The sequence below is a fragment of the Artemia sp. Qi Xiang Cuo genome, chromosome 12, assembly GCF_049724085.1.
Source record: "Artemia sp. Qi Xiang Cuo chromosome 12, ASM4972408v1, whole genome shotgun sequence".
NCBI lineage: Eukaryota > Metazoa > Arthropoda > Branchiopoda > Anostraca > Artemiidae > Artemia > Artemia sp. Qi Xiang Cuo.
In genome coordinates, this window is record NC_142805.1 from 30,149,325 (window position 1) to 30,162,899 (window position 13,575).

General features: G+C 35.4%; 1 protein-coding gene across 1 annotated transcript in view; it reads right to left on the bottom strand.

The window, feature by feature from the left end:
- milt (trafficking kinesin-binding protein milt) overlaps nt 1-13,575 on the bottom strand; it is a 132,018-nt gene that overhangs the window by 10,474 nt on the left and 107,969 nt on the right. The window contains exons 12-15 of the mRNA XM_089097572.1: nt 12,439-12,583; nt 5,577-5,777; nt 2,699-2,823; nt 703-875 (exon numbers count right to left, since the gene is read on the bottom strand). Coding sequence (XP_088953698.1) covers nt 703-875; nt 2,699-2,823; nt 5,577-5,777; nt 12,439-12,583 — 644 coding nt within the window. The remainder of the gene's footprint in view (nt 1-702; nt 876-2,698; nt 2,824-5,576; nt 5,778-12,438; nt 12,584-13,575) is intronic.

Genomic DNA, 13,575 nt, shown 5'->3' on the forward strand with positions numbered 1-13,575 from the left:
TTTTCACAGTATAAAGGGGAAGGGGGAGGGCAATTCACTGGACGCACTTACGTCGCGTCCTGACTGGAGAGAGGCTCCCAGCTGTCCATTTAAAAAAGTTATTTGACTTGTTTTCCAAGAACGATGGCAGTAAAATTCCAGATAACAGCTTTTGATGATAGTAATCCCAAAATGTTTTATATTAAACGTCATGTTTGAGAGGTTTCAGGCTCTTTTATCTGAGATCTTCAAAAACCTGTTTTATTAATAGAAAATCATCGAGCTGTCAATTTTGTATATATCCAAGTTAATAAATCCGAACTAGCGTCAATTTTGAAATTTTGGAGATTTTTACAACACAGTTTCTTAGAAAACCCGTGTAACCCTGATACGATACATCCTAATTTTCAGTGTCACGCACGTCATAACCGTCAGTGGTCTCTATGCTGATTATATTTGACCATTCATGGTTTGGTAGAATCAATAGATGACTTTAATGACAACCTCCAAGGGACAAAGGAGAGAGAGAGAGAGAGAGAGAGAGAGAGAGAGAGAGAGAGAGAGAGAGAGAGAGAGAGAGAGAGAGAAAAAAAAATACATATTTGATTGAGTATTTGAACAGACAGATCCCCAGAGTTCTATGTTTTTATGTACTATCGAGCATAAATTCCAACTGCCTCAGAAGAAAAATTTCGTTTAGAATTATATAAGAAATAACTTTACTTGTTTGATTCTTCGTTCTTCAGGCAGGACTCCGATTGATCAAGAATTTTTGTAGCGACTATACTTGCTTCAAGCGCTTGCCTTAGAACTGCAGGAGAAACCCCTCGACGAGGAATGACCTTCTCTAGACCTAGCTCCTCTAATTTTCCCATTAGATTGATTTGTGTAAGAGCCTGAAAGTAAAATACTATATGTTAGAGCATCGTATAGTCACTATTTTATACAAAGGAGTACGCATTTTTCACCTCGTGGTAAGCATCAGAAGCTTCTCAAGAGGGCGAGGGGAGGGAGTCTCATTCCTCAAAAAAGAATGGGAATCACATTATCTTAAATGATCTTGAATCGAAAATAATGCGAATCTACTGGACTAGGCTATTTACATTATCCTTGCTCCATGCCTATCTACCTTAGATCTGCACTAGGATGGATGATAGACTATTTATCAACAAGTGAAATAAATCATTTTTATACAATTCTGAAAAGTTATGCCAGCTTTGCCTCTCACAGAGATATCTGTCTTGGTTTTACTTTAACTTCACAAGTTTTAACTCTCAAGTTTTTCATCACTTCCGCAAGTTTCTCATAGACTCAACGCAGAAGGGTAACCAATGACCTTCCTCGACAATTTCTTTCATTGCAGATTCTAAAAATGTTTAAATTTACTAAAAGCTATCAAAGATTGGCGGAAATTCTTCTGTGTATGTTTCAAGAATCGATAATCTTGAAAAGTAACCCTTGATTCCGATCATATCATTAAGTTGAATAATAGTGAAATATGACAGTACTTCGGCGCTGTCGAATTATAAATTAAAAAATTTAATTTTGAACATCTCTTATTGATTTCTAGAGTCTCTTTCCAACTCAAAGAAATACTTAAAAAAAATTAATAATCAATCAATCTGAGAATTATGCTGAAACTTATAAAGGATGATTGCTTCCTTGTCCTTGTAGGACAGCAATCAGAAATAGATGTAAATTCAAGCTGAAATGAATTTAGATACACTGATTGCTAAAACTATAGAAATTTGTAGGAGGAGTATGGCTAATTTATTGCGCTTAGGAAAAGATACAGTCGCTAAAATCCATTGAGAAATGAAACTGAATTGAAAATATTGAAAATGGCTAAAGTCTTTACTCAGACAACATTCGATCATATTTAAGTAGTACTTACATATGATTTAATTTTAATTATAGCAGTAAAGACAGTGCAGTCTAAGAAATTACTTATCCAATTAGGAGGTAAGCCTCCTCTTTGACGTCAAAATTAAACAAATGAAACATCTTTTTTCACATAAAATTCAATAGCAACATTATTTACAAATAATCGTAAATGATAGGCCCTTCTCCCCCACCTGTTTTTAAGCTTAAGTCTAACTTAAGCTGTGGAAAAATGTATATTTCTTTAAAGCATTCTCTATCATAATATTCCGAAATGAATTAAAACATTTATCTAAATTTGCTTTAAATACAGCGCTTAAAGCAAGCCTGCAAAGATGAAATTGTCAATTACAATTTCCTTTAAGGAGGCAGAATTCCTGTTCGTTGCAAGTTTTAAAATGGTTCTGTACTATTACACAAAAAATGTTGTTTTCTCGATTTAATTTCTGTCTAACTTCCTGTGTTTATTATTGAGCTAGAATAAATTTGCAAGGGAAGTCGGGTGGACAATATGCGGTTGTGTTGAACCATACCAATAACTATCTCAAAAGAAATACAAATAAAGGAATAAAAACTAAAACCACATTATATACCAATGCCTGGTATTTGTATTAACCTGGTTAATCGTTAGATAGTATTGGGAAATAAGCTAGATATACTAACATAAGACATGATAATATCGACACCGTCCCAAATTGAGAGCCACGAATCATTATTAAAGGTAAGATTTTTAATAGAAGAGGAACAAGGTAGCATATCTGAGCTTATTTTGGCAATGACTTCTCCTAAGATCTGAATAATAGCATTAATAGAGGGTTGAAGAAGAAAAAAAGAATACCTTCATATCAGATGGAGTTGCCTTATTGTAGCTTCTACGCTTTGTTAGTCTACCCCTTTGTTTTTCATCAGGACTCTGGCTGGTTAAAGTGCGTTTGAACAAAGCAGCACTTTGGTTGAGAAAATCTGGCATAAAACAATAAAACAAGCATTAGCAACTTAAACTAACAGAATTATTTCTTTTTTTCTGGTAAGCAAAATAATTTGTGCAAAAAAACAAAAACAAAACAACAACAACAAAAAACAAACAAACAATACGAAACTAATAAGGATGAATTCCGACAGCGCCATCTATTCAATTCAATTATAACATTCGCTTTGTCAATGTCGCAATGGTCGATTTCAAAATATGTTTCATTTCTTCTTCTTTTTTTCAAGATCAAAAGCAAACAACGGCTTCTATCATACAAGGAGGAAGCACATATAACACTACAAGCTTAAAGCTTTGAGAGGAGGGAGGGCAGCCGGTAGCAAAATTCTCATTTATAAACCTTCAATAGCCTTTAGACAAAATTTGCTAGTTGTGTTGTTGTTGAGATTAGGACAAATAAAAACCCACTACTGGAAATACAAATTGTTTTCAGTAAAGTGCAAATTCAGCTCAGCCTTATAGAAGGCTCTGAGAGTGTTGGCCCTACTCCTGCTTATGGTAATTTCTGTTCGATTTAAGTTCAAATTACTGTATGACTTTATTTCTGCTCGTTGTCGGTTCAACTTAGGTCTTTGCTTTTCTTTGATTTTTGTTTGGAAACATTTTTTGAGGGTTTTGAGCGTTTTCTTACTTGACAAAAACATATATCTGATCATCTAAAGTCCCCCCTTTTCATACACAAATTTCATCTCTCAAAACTTTAATATTAAGAAAAGCACTAACACGTTAAAATCGTCTTTAGCCTGATTCCAATTAAAGTCCTCCTGTGCACTTTGTCAGGTTAACGATAGCTTCCGATTTCTGTCAGTAAGTAATGGCAAGTTCTGGTTCCAGAAATGCAGACCGAGCTTCTGCAGTTCCAACATGTAGTGAGTTTGGTCGAAAGAAAACTTTGGAAGCCATGTGAGCAACCCCAAAACTGGTTTTAAGCGCGCACCCAATACCCCCAGACCTTAGCAAGACCTTAGTAGACCTTAGACCTTTTTTTTCCTTTGGTACTACCTTAAGGACAGTATTCAAAGGAGAGTGAAGATTAGCACTAAACTTAATTAAGCTGTCAGGGCGAAGCTCAGAGCTATTCCTCAGAGTTTTAGCAATAAAAGTATGGACAGCTTTGGACTGTGCTCCAAGAAACGCATGAAGCTACGTTGGGTTTGCTACAAACATCTGCTCTAGCATGAAGGAAAATGCCATGAGATTCTCAAATTATTAATATAGTGATATAAATAGAATGAGCTACTTAACATCCAACACGTCATTCCAATCTGAACTCAAAACTAACATATAAAGTCTACCAAAATTCTGGGCTTTTTTCTTAGAGGAGGGGAGGTGGGGTTGTAATAATCAAAAAGAAAAACAGTGAGGCAGGGCTATTATAAAAAAAAAAAAATGTACATCACTTCCAAGCTCTTGCTGCTCCAACATCGGGTCCTTAGAGTACTCCTTACTTCTGGGACGGACTACAAAGCCCCAAATCCAATTAGGTGCAATGAAAGATCCAATAGGATCTAGGAAGATCAATTAAACTAGGCAGTGATTCATGTTTACTCCAAGTAGAAAAAGATTTACTCGAAGTTCTATAGCTTTGGTATCAACTATATTAATGATACTATCTACAACATTTCATTTAATTTTGTGACTATATTGAGAAAATCTCTACATTGTGCTTTATTTTCGAGATAAAGAATAGTTAATTAACTCCTAAAATCAGAAAAACACATGAATTTCATTTGATGCTGGGGGATGGCGGGGGGGTGTTACAAAAAAAAAAAAAGGGAAAATATATTGTCATCTATTTTCTCATATATTCAAAATACATTACATTACATGGTACAAGTTTCCAAATCCAAAAAGAACTTTAGGCTTTTGAATGCTATGACCAAAAGTCGTTTCAACAAAAATGGTGATCCCCAATCCCTAGGACTTTCAAAGTTAAACTGAGAGCAGTTTATCAAACTGATTTTGGGAATCACCTCAGAAATCCGAAAATGTCAGATACGACGTTTAGGCGTGGTGAGTCAAGTTAGAATAAAATGTTAGCCCCCCCCCCAAATCCTAGATATGCTACAAAGAGACCACAGACACAAAAAATCGAAATCAACCCATTAAAAGAAACAAGGGAAAACACAGACAATATTTATAAATATCTTGAGAACCAGATCAAATACTGGTAATTTAAATCGATCGATCCAGCATGTACAGTTTATAAGGATGGAGTAAAGCACACAACAAAATGCAGATAACACCTATTAAATAACCATAACCAGTTTTAGGTCAGGCAAAAATGGTCCTTAAGGGCTGGCCACACGTAGCTGATTTCGGGAACTGATTTCCAAATCAGCGCCGATTTTAAAAGAAATCGGCGTTGAATTGAGCTTGAAAATTTTTTTAGTTTTCGGCGCCGATTTACAAAATCAGCGCTGATTTTCATCATGATCATCACAAAAAAAAATGGGGATACAAATAAATAGTCAGCCAGAGGTATCTGTGGTGAAAGACCCCACTACTGAGCTGAGAACTAAACTGAAAACTAAGATGAGATCAATCAAGCAACTATTAATAAACTCCAGTTGATTATTTGTGTCCATGATTTTTTGTTTTGAAAATTTTGCGCAATAAATTTATCTTTCAACAAATTTTTCTTACCGCTTTCGTTTGTCCACTGATGCTGAAATCGGTTCCCGAAATCAGCTACGTGTGTCTAGCCCTTTAGAAAACAAATATATACCTGAGAAACCACCGGGAGCAGAAAGATCTCTAGTTGGAGATTGGTGTGGAGAATGGTCTCGACTATTGCAGGGTGTTACCGTTTCAGCAGGACTGGAAGAGTCAGACATGTGAGAACCCAAGCCCCATTCGTGCAGTGCTCGTGCAATTCCAACGTTTGTTGAGAATGTTTTACAGGAACCCCGACGAATGGACGACCGATCTACAAAATATATTGCTCCATTATGTTTCAAAAATGAAGGGCCACAAGTTATATTTGCTAGAAAATATTTGTCTGATTTGAAAAAGAAAAGGAAGATGATCAAGGAGGCACACTTGTGCCTCTATAAAGAGGCGACCCACCACAATGTTAAGCGGTTTCTGGTCCTAGCGGTTGCAGAGAGACAGCAGTACTCGTATTTTGTAGCCCAAGCTCAAATTAAGAAATGTGCACAATTTCGCTTCCCTCCGACTGTTTCTTCTTGAATAACAGTGGGCCAGAAGTTTCGACCCTCTGGCCACAGCTCCCCTTTATCATCGTCTGAGTGGTCTTAAATTTAGAATTTGGGTTTATCTAGGGTACAGAAGCTTATTCTCAAAATTTCAGCTCAATCCGATCACTCCTTCCCTGTTTTCCAAAAACAAAATATAGCCACTTAAAGTTCAATTTTTTTTTTTTTTCCACACCTACAGGCCACAGTTGGCAACTGATCCGGGTGAATGAGGACTCATTCGAAGCAGAATTTGACCTGTTAGGGCCTTTTGATATTTTCAGACCGAAAAAATTATCCTCCGAATTTACATTTACGAAAAACCTCGTTTTCCTATAAGAGCCTATGTTAATTTTTCCCACCACAGCCCACCTTTAACATTGTCTGATCGGACTGAAATTTAGAGGATAAGCTTTTCTGGGGCCTGGGAGCTTATCCTCGAAATTTCAGCTCAATCTGATTACTCCTTCCCTGTTTTCCAAAAACCAAATATCAAGTTTTGTGGGGATTTGCTTGCGTCAAAAATAGATTCCACTTACTAAAAAACATTTACAATTGTGTCTCTTTAGTACAGCGGTCGATACTCCTGACTGTCAGGCGGAAGACCCGGGTTCGATTCCCCGTCAGAGGAAATTTTTTATACACTGAATTTAAAGTTTAAAAAAGAAACTCAGTTTCTTTTTTAAACTATTTGAAAAAAATTACGTTTTCTAAAGAGTTAAAGAGGCTGAGTTACAATGTCGACCCTTAAAACGTACAGGGTTTAGGAGGCACAGTGGGGGGGCTGTTAAAGAGGCTGAGTCACAAGTTCGAACCTTAAAACGTACAGGGATTAGGAGGCACCCTGTACGACGTGATTTGAGTATTCAGGAATTAAACTCCTTAACACAAGATTTTTATTGCGGGGGGGATTTGGGGGCGGCACCCCCCCAACTTTAACTCCTGACACGATCAGCTAACAGTTAGTCAAGCAATAATAAGTAATAAACTGTACAAAACGTGCAGAAATTATTTTAAAAAAACTACGTTTTCTAAAGAGTTAAAGAGGCTGAGTTACAAGGTCGAACCTTAAAACGTACAGGGATTAGGAGGCACAGTTGGGGGGCTGCCGTCCCCCAAACCCCCCGCTTTTGCAGCCTTTAAATAAAAAAAAAAGAAAGTTTTTGAAACTGAAAGTAAGGAGCGACATTAAATCTTAAAACGAACAGAAATTATTCCGTATATGAAAGGGGCTGTGCCCTCCTCAACGCCTCGCTCTTTACGCTAAAGTTTGACTTTCTCAAAACTCTTTTTTTTAAACAATAAAAACTTTAGCATAAAGAGCGAGGCGTTCAGGAGGGCACAGCCCATTGCATACACGAACTAATTTATGTTCGTTTTAAGTTTTGATGTCGCTCCATACTTTTATTTTAAAAAACTTTTTTTTTTTTTTTTAATGCTGCAAATGTGGGAGGTTTGGGGAGCGGCAGCCCCCCAACTAGGCCTCCTAATCCCTGTACGTTTTAAGGTTCGACCTTGTAACTCAGCCTCTTTAACTCTTTAGAAAACGTAGTTTTTTTCAAATAATTTTTATACTAACATGGAAATTAAAAAAAAAGAGAAGTAAGAATCCTCATGGTAAAAAGCGTTATATATATATATATATATATATATATATATATATATATATATATATATATATATATATATATATATATATATATATATATATATATATATATATATATATATATATATATATATATTTCTTTTTTTACTTAAAGCGAGTAAAACATGCTGAATACAGACAAAAAGTTTATTTCAATTTTTCCGTAGCATATATAATAATTAAAATTACGTTTGTGCCGTTACCGTTTCAAAAAGAAGTCATACAGCTATTTTTCTTATTCACATTTCCAATCTTTTTTTTCAAAGACTTTTTTTTCTAATTCAATTTCTTCAAAGATCTCATGAAGTTCTATAAGTGGGCTAAATATCCGATGGAAATATAACTCGTCTTTGGTGACAAAATGGAACTTCACCGACATTAGGAGTCGCGTAGGTAAATCTTACAAGCCAAAAATCTTATAGTTAATATGAGATCTTTGGTGGGAGGTAAAACATTTTAACTTCTACACCACTGTTTCCCTAAGAAAACCCTCAGGGATCAAATCCATTTATAAAAAAAAAAAAAAAAAAAAAAAAAAAAAAAAAAAAATCAGCAAACCAAAAGCTAAACCTGAGAGGATAGCTTGCGGAAATAATGACAACAAAAATAGACAAATACTAATAATAAGAAAAAATGGTTAAATGCAACAAAGGGGAATTTTTTTTAACTATTTTAAACTATAAGAATAAAGGGGTTAAACACTGAAACTATGTACAGAATTAAACCTAACCGAAACACTACATTCTACATTCCATGAATTTGAAAATATAAGAATTTGTTCCTCCTTTTTTTCCCAGAAATCTAAACTATGCCAACAAACAAATCCCTACTAAGCTATTTTAAACACACTTATTCAGCACCTCCATACATAACTAAGATTTAAATCAAAATTCTCTAATTATTTGAATCAAAATTTATTACAAAGCGTCCTTTGGTGGTGCAGTGGCTTTTATCTCAGCTCGATAATATGGGATCTAGAGTTCCAACCCACCCCACTGGAAAGCCAATGCACCCTACTGCAGGGCCGATGCTGTTTAGCACCCCACTGCAGGGCCAACGCAAGGACCTTAGTAGTCAAGAAGCGTTGTTAATCAGACACAACACAATTAATTACAAAACTGTTTAAATTCAAATTATTTAATCCCTTTTTAGCTTATTTCAAAGCTGATCTCCTAACTGAAACCAGGTGGAGACTCAGTTTTATTGCTCGTCCGAGCATTGCGATCATGAATCCATAAACGTAGATTACAGAGATGGATCCATATTTTATTACACAGCGTATTTCAAAAATCCCTTACACAATCCGCTGTTAGAATTCAAATGATATCATGGATTTGTTTATATATGTATTATCATATAATAAAAAACAACATTTAAGGATTACAACCTTTGAAGCTATCATTAAATGAAGCCAGTATGTCTCTAGGCATTTTTAGAATTAGGCTCTTTAAAAACATAACCGATATTTTTATTTTCAAACGTCCAATTTTCTACTTACTGATAACAAATGTATTAAGCTTTAAAACACGGGAGTGTTTCCAACTTGTTTCGGTCAAGTTTTTTTTCTATCCCTTGAGCTGAAGCTACCTGGCTCAGACATTTAAATTAAATGTATTTCCAGTAAGAAGCTAGTATGTCTTGACTATTTAAATCAAAATAGTTAAGGGGAATTTTGGTGGAAATAGGGGGTTAAATGTTGTAGCTGTTCCTCCTTCCACACAGATGCATAGATTGGATTTCACAGCAATATAGCATGGGCGAAAAAAACAAACGTCCCCTTCTGTATTTTCCTTGCTTAATTCAAAATATAGGTCACTTTTTCTGAAAATGTGCTCTGTCTACATTTCTTTTAGGAACACACCATATTCTTGCGCAAAATACAAAAGAAAAGCCTTAACAACGTTTTTCAAATTTGAGGAAAAAAAATTAAATGTTTGTAAAAATAACACACACACAACCATTTCAAAATTTCTATTTTCAAAAACTATTTTTAAGTAAAGCTTTCTAATAAGTGGTTTTAAGTCTTTTAAAATCGGAGCCACGCATTCTTTTATGCGTTCAGAAGCAAAACCAATTAACGTCATGGAACAAACAACAGAGAAATTGGCACATGAGATACAGTGCTGTTTTTAATTAAGGTATACTGATAATTTAAAGGCCCATAAAGTTACCATGGTATTCACGTGATGGTAAAACAGCAAACCTTATTGATTATGTTATTGTGAACCGAAGACTGGCAGGATCAATAGAAGATACTAGGGTATACAGGAGTGCTGTTATTGATGCTAAAAGTAAAGATCACCATCTGGTAGTGTCTAGGGTTAATTTAAAGCTGAAATTTCGGAAGGGTAAGTACCTCCCGGGAAGTTATGATGTTGGTAGACTCCAGGATGAGAATTTGAGAGAGACTTTCCAGGAACAGTTGAATACTAAAATGGAGGGTTTTAAAATTTGAGAATGTGGAAGATGGATGGAATAATTTCAGGAAAACAATTTGTGAAGTTGCTGATGGTGTCTTAAGAAAGAAAATTAGGACCGCAGCTATGAATATTAGTGAAAAAGCTTTATGTTTAATAGAGAGGAGAAGGGGCTTGCACAAGAACCATCTGAGTGATAGATCACATGGAAACAAAAAGAATGTAGAGAAAGTTGAGAAAGCTTTAAAATATAAACTAAGGAGGTGTCGATCTGGAAGATGCAGCTAGGAGGCATAATAGTAAAATATCGTACTAGCATGTTAATAAATTGAGAGGGAGTAGTCAATCTGGACTTGTTCCAGTTAAAGATAGGAATGGGGCCACAATTAGTAATAAGGAAAGAGTTAAAGAGAGATGGGCAGAGCATTTTGAGAATATGCTAAACCGAGATAGAGTTGCAGGAAAAGATATAGGGGAAAATGACAAAGTTTGTGATACCTTAGATGTGAATTAAAATTTGTTTTGTGATGATGAATTAGCGACAGTACTAAAAGAATTAAACAATAATAAGGATCCAAGTGCTGATAGTGTGGTAAATGAGTTTTTTAAATATGGCGGTTCTGAAGTTAGAAACAAAATGCTGAAGATTATGAATGATTCTTGAAAAAGGGGAAGTAACTGGCAATTTTAGGAAAACCTTAATTAAACCACTGTATAAGAAAGGTGACAGAGTGATTGTGGTAATTATCGAGGCATTAGTCTGGTCTCTTTAGGTAGCAAATTAATTAGTAATATGATACTTTTTAGACTGAGAGATGCCGTAGACAAAGTTTTGAGAGAAGAACAGTGCGGTTTTAGAAAAGGTAGATGATGTGTTGACCAAATTTTTACTCTTTGGTTAATAATTCATAAATGCATGAGTTACGAAACAGCTTTGGTCCTCAGTTTTATAGATTATGAGCAAGCGTTCGATTCTGTTGACAGGAGAGCTTTAGCAAAGCTCTTATCCTTGTATGGTATACCAGACAAATATATTAAAGTGATTATTGCTAGTTACGAGAATAACACTGCTGCGGTTAAGGTAGTAAATGAGGTTAGCAACTGGTTTGGTATTAAATCAGGAGTTAAGCAGGGTTGTGTTCTATCTCTCTTTACATGGATCATTTTGATGCATTTTGTCTTAAGAAGCACAGGAAAGGCAATGGGAGACCACGAAATCAAATGTGGAGGAAAAAATATCCTGGAATTAGATTATGCTGATGATTTGAGCATCTTAGATGAAAGTGTGAGCAAAATGAACGAACTTTTAGAGGTTTTGCAAGTTCAGGGTGCTAGAATAGATTTGAAAATATATGTTAAGAAGACTAATTCACTAAGGCTAGGAATAAGTGAAGATGAAAAGGTGACGTTGGGTAATGAAAAGATTGATCAGGTGGACAGCTTCACTTACCTTGGTAGTATTATTAGTAAAGTCGGTGGGAGCAGTGAAGATGTTAAAGTAGAATAGCCAAGGGTCAGGGGTTTTTTTCACAGTAAAAAAAGTTTGGAAGAATAGGAAGATAAGTCTGCGAACCAAGATTAGAATATTAGAAGCAACAGTGATGACGGTGGTCAAATACGGCTCTGAAGCTTGGGCGCTCCGAAGGGCGGATGAAGATTTGCTAGATGTTTTCCAGAGAAATTGCCTACGGATTGTTCTGGGTACGCGGCTAGCTGACCGAAATTCAAACAGTAGGCTGTTCAAAAAGTGTGGTTCAATCCCGCTTTTTAGGGGTATAATGAGAGAAAGGTTGAGATGGCTAGGGCACTTTCTGCGGATGAAGGATGACAGATTGCCAAAGATTGTCCATTTCGGCTAACCGTCTAGGACTAAACAGAAAACAAGTCGTCCACGGTTGAGTTGGGAGGATGTCATAATGAAAAATTTTAAGGAAATGGGAACTTCCTGGGAAGGTGTTAAGAGGGAGGCTTTGAATAGATTAGGATGGAGGAGGAGCGTGCGTAGATGTATTGGCCTCAGGCGGCTTGGTGCTGTGTTGAGTTGTTAGCAGTAGTAATTAAAAGAAATATTCAGAATTTTCTTTCTAATTGAAGCAAGAAAAATGTCCTTGTAAATCTTAGTATAGAGGTAGTCAAATTAGCTTAGAAAATTCTTATATTCAGAGGCCAAACTAATGAGGTATTACAAAGCGGTTTAACGAAATTCTCTGACAAATGTAAAATTTTCAAACAATTCCCTTCATGCACGAATCTCAGTAGAGAAGAAAAAGTAGATTCCATCAATTTGGCTTCTTAATGGCTAAAAAAATAAAACAAAAAAATGCTTACCTTCAAGGGGTGCTTCACCAACTGCCATTTGTGCACCGCCAAGACAAGGGGTGGTTAATGTATCCCCGTCTGGGTGTTTGACGACTGAATTGATAAATGTGTAGATGGGTCCAGACGACTCGAATGATTTCCCTGGATGCAACACCTATAAAAAAAAACATAATTAAAGTAAAATAAAAGTATTTTTATGCAAAGTCCTTTGCAAAAAACAAACTAGACAGTACTTTCGACAAAATTTGCATACCCTAAAAACTTATTTTTGACCAAATTTTCCATTCCAATCATTTGAAAATCATATTAAAGACAGACATTTTCGGATTATTCCTTATTGAAAAAAAAGTGACTGATACAGAAAAAAATGGTTTTGAATCATAGATAATCTGTGAAAATTAAGAACAAACAAACTTAGAAAACCACAATAATGATGGTTGATATTTATACAAAGCAATAAAGTAGAGTACACCTAGATTATCAGATAAGTATTATTCTTAGTTAGTTTGTTATAGATGATTTTACAAATAATATTAACAACTTGTTCCTTCTCGGAAAAATTTTAAAGTTATTTTGAAAAAGACTGTGCCTGGTAAAGTGATCTAGGAGAGGAAGTGTTCCTGGGAAACTTTGCCATTAGCAGCGGCGAAAAATATGAAAAGTCCAAAATAAACCGATCAAGGCTGAACTTTTAAATATGGTTTAAATCAGTATCAGTTACGGAACCCAGGGTTCGATCCCCTCTGCAGCAAGGTTCGGCGACAAGCTTACTACTTGTCCCTTTAAAAAGAACCAGCAACTAAAACGTCGATTGGACGCTCTATGCGCCAACAATGGCTCCGAAAGATTCAAGATTCATTTAATTTTTATTGTTTTTCAAACCAGTATCATGACCAGACTTTATTTTCTAAAAAATGAGCTGGTGAGAATCCCCAAAAACCTATTAATGAAACTATTCCTTAATTTGAAAATACACCTAAGTTCATATTCACTGGAAATAGACTTTGGAATGACCCTTTGTATAACAGTAAAATATAACGAGACAAAAGCTCTTAAAACGTCTTGTTTCAGATCAAAGTGTTTTAAATAAAGAAAAATATGGACGAGGGAGAGAGAGTAAGCACAAAAGCATGGAACTGAAAACGA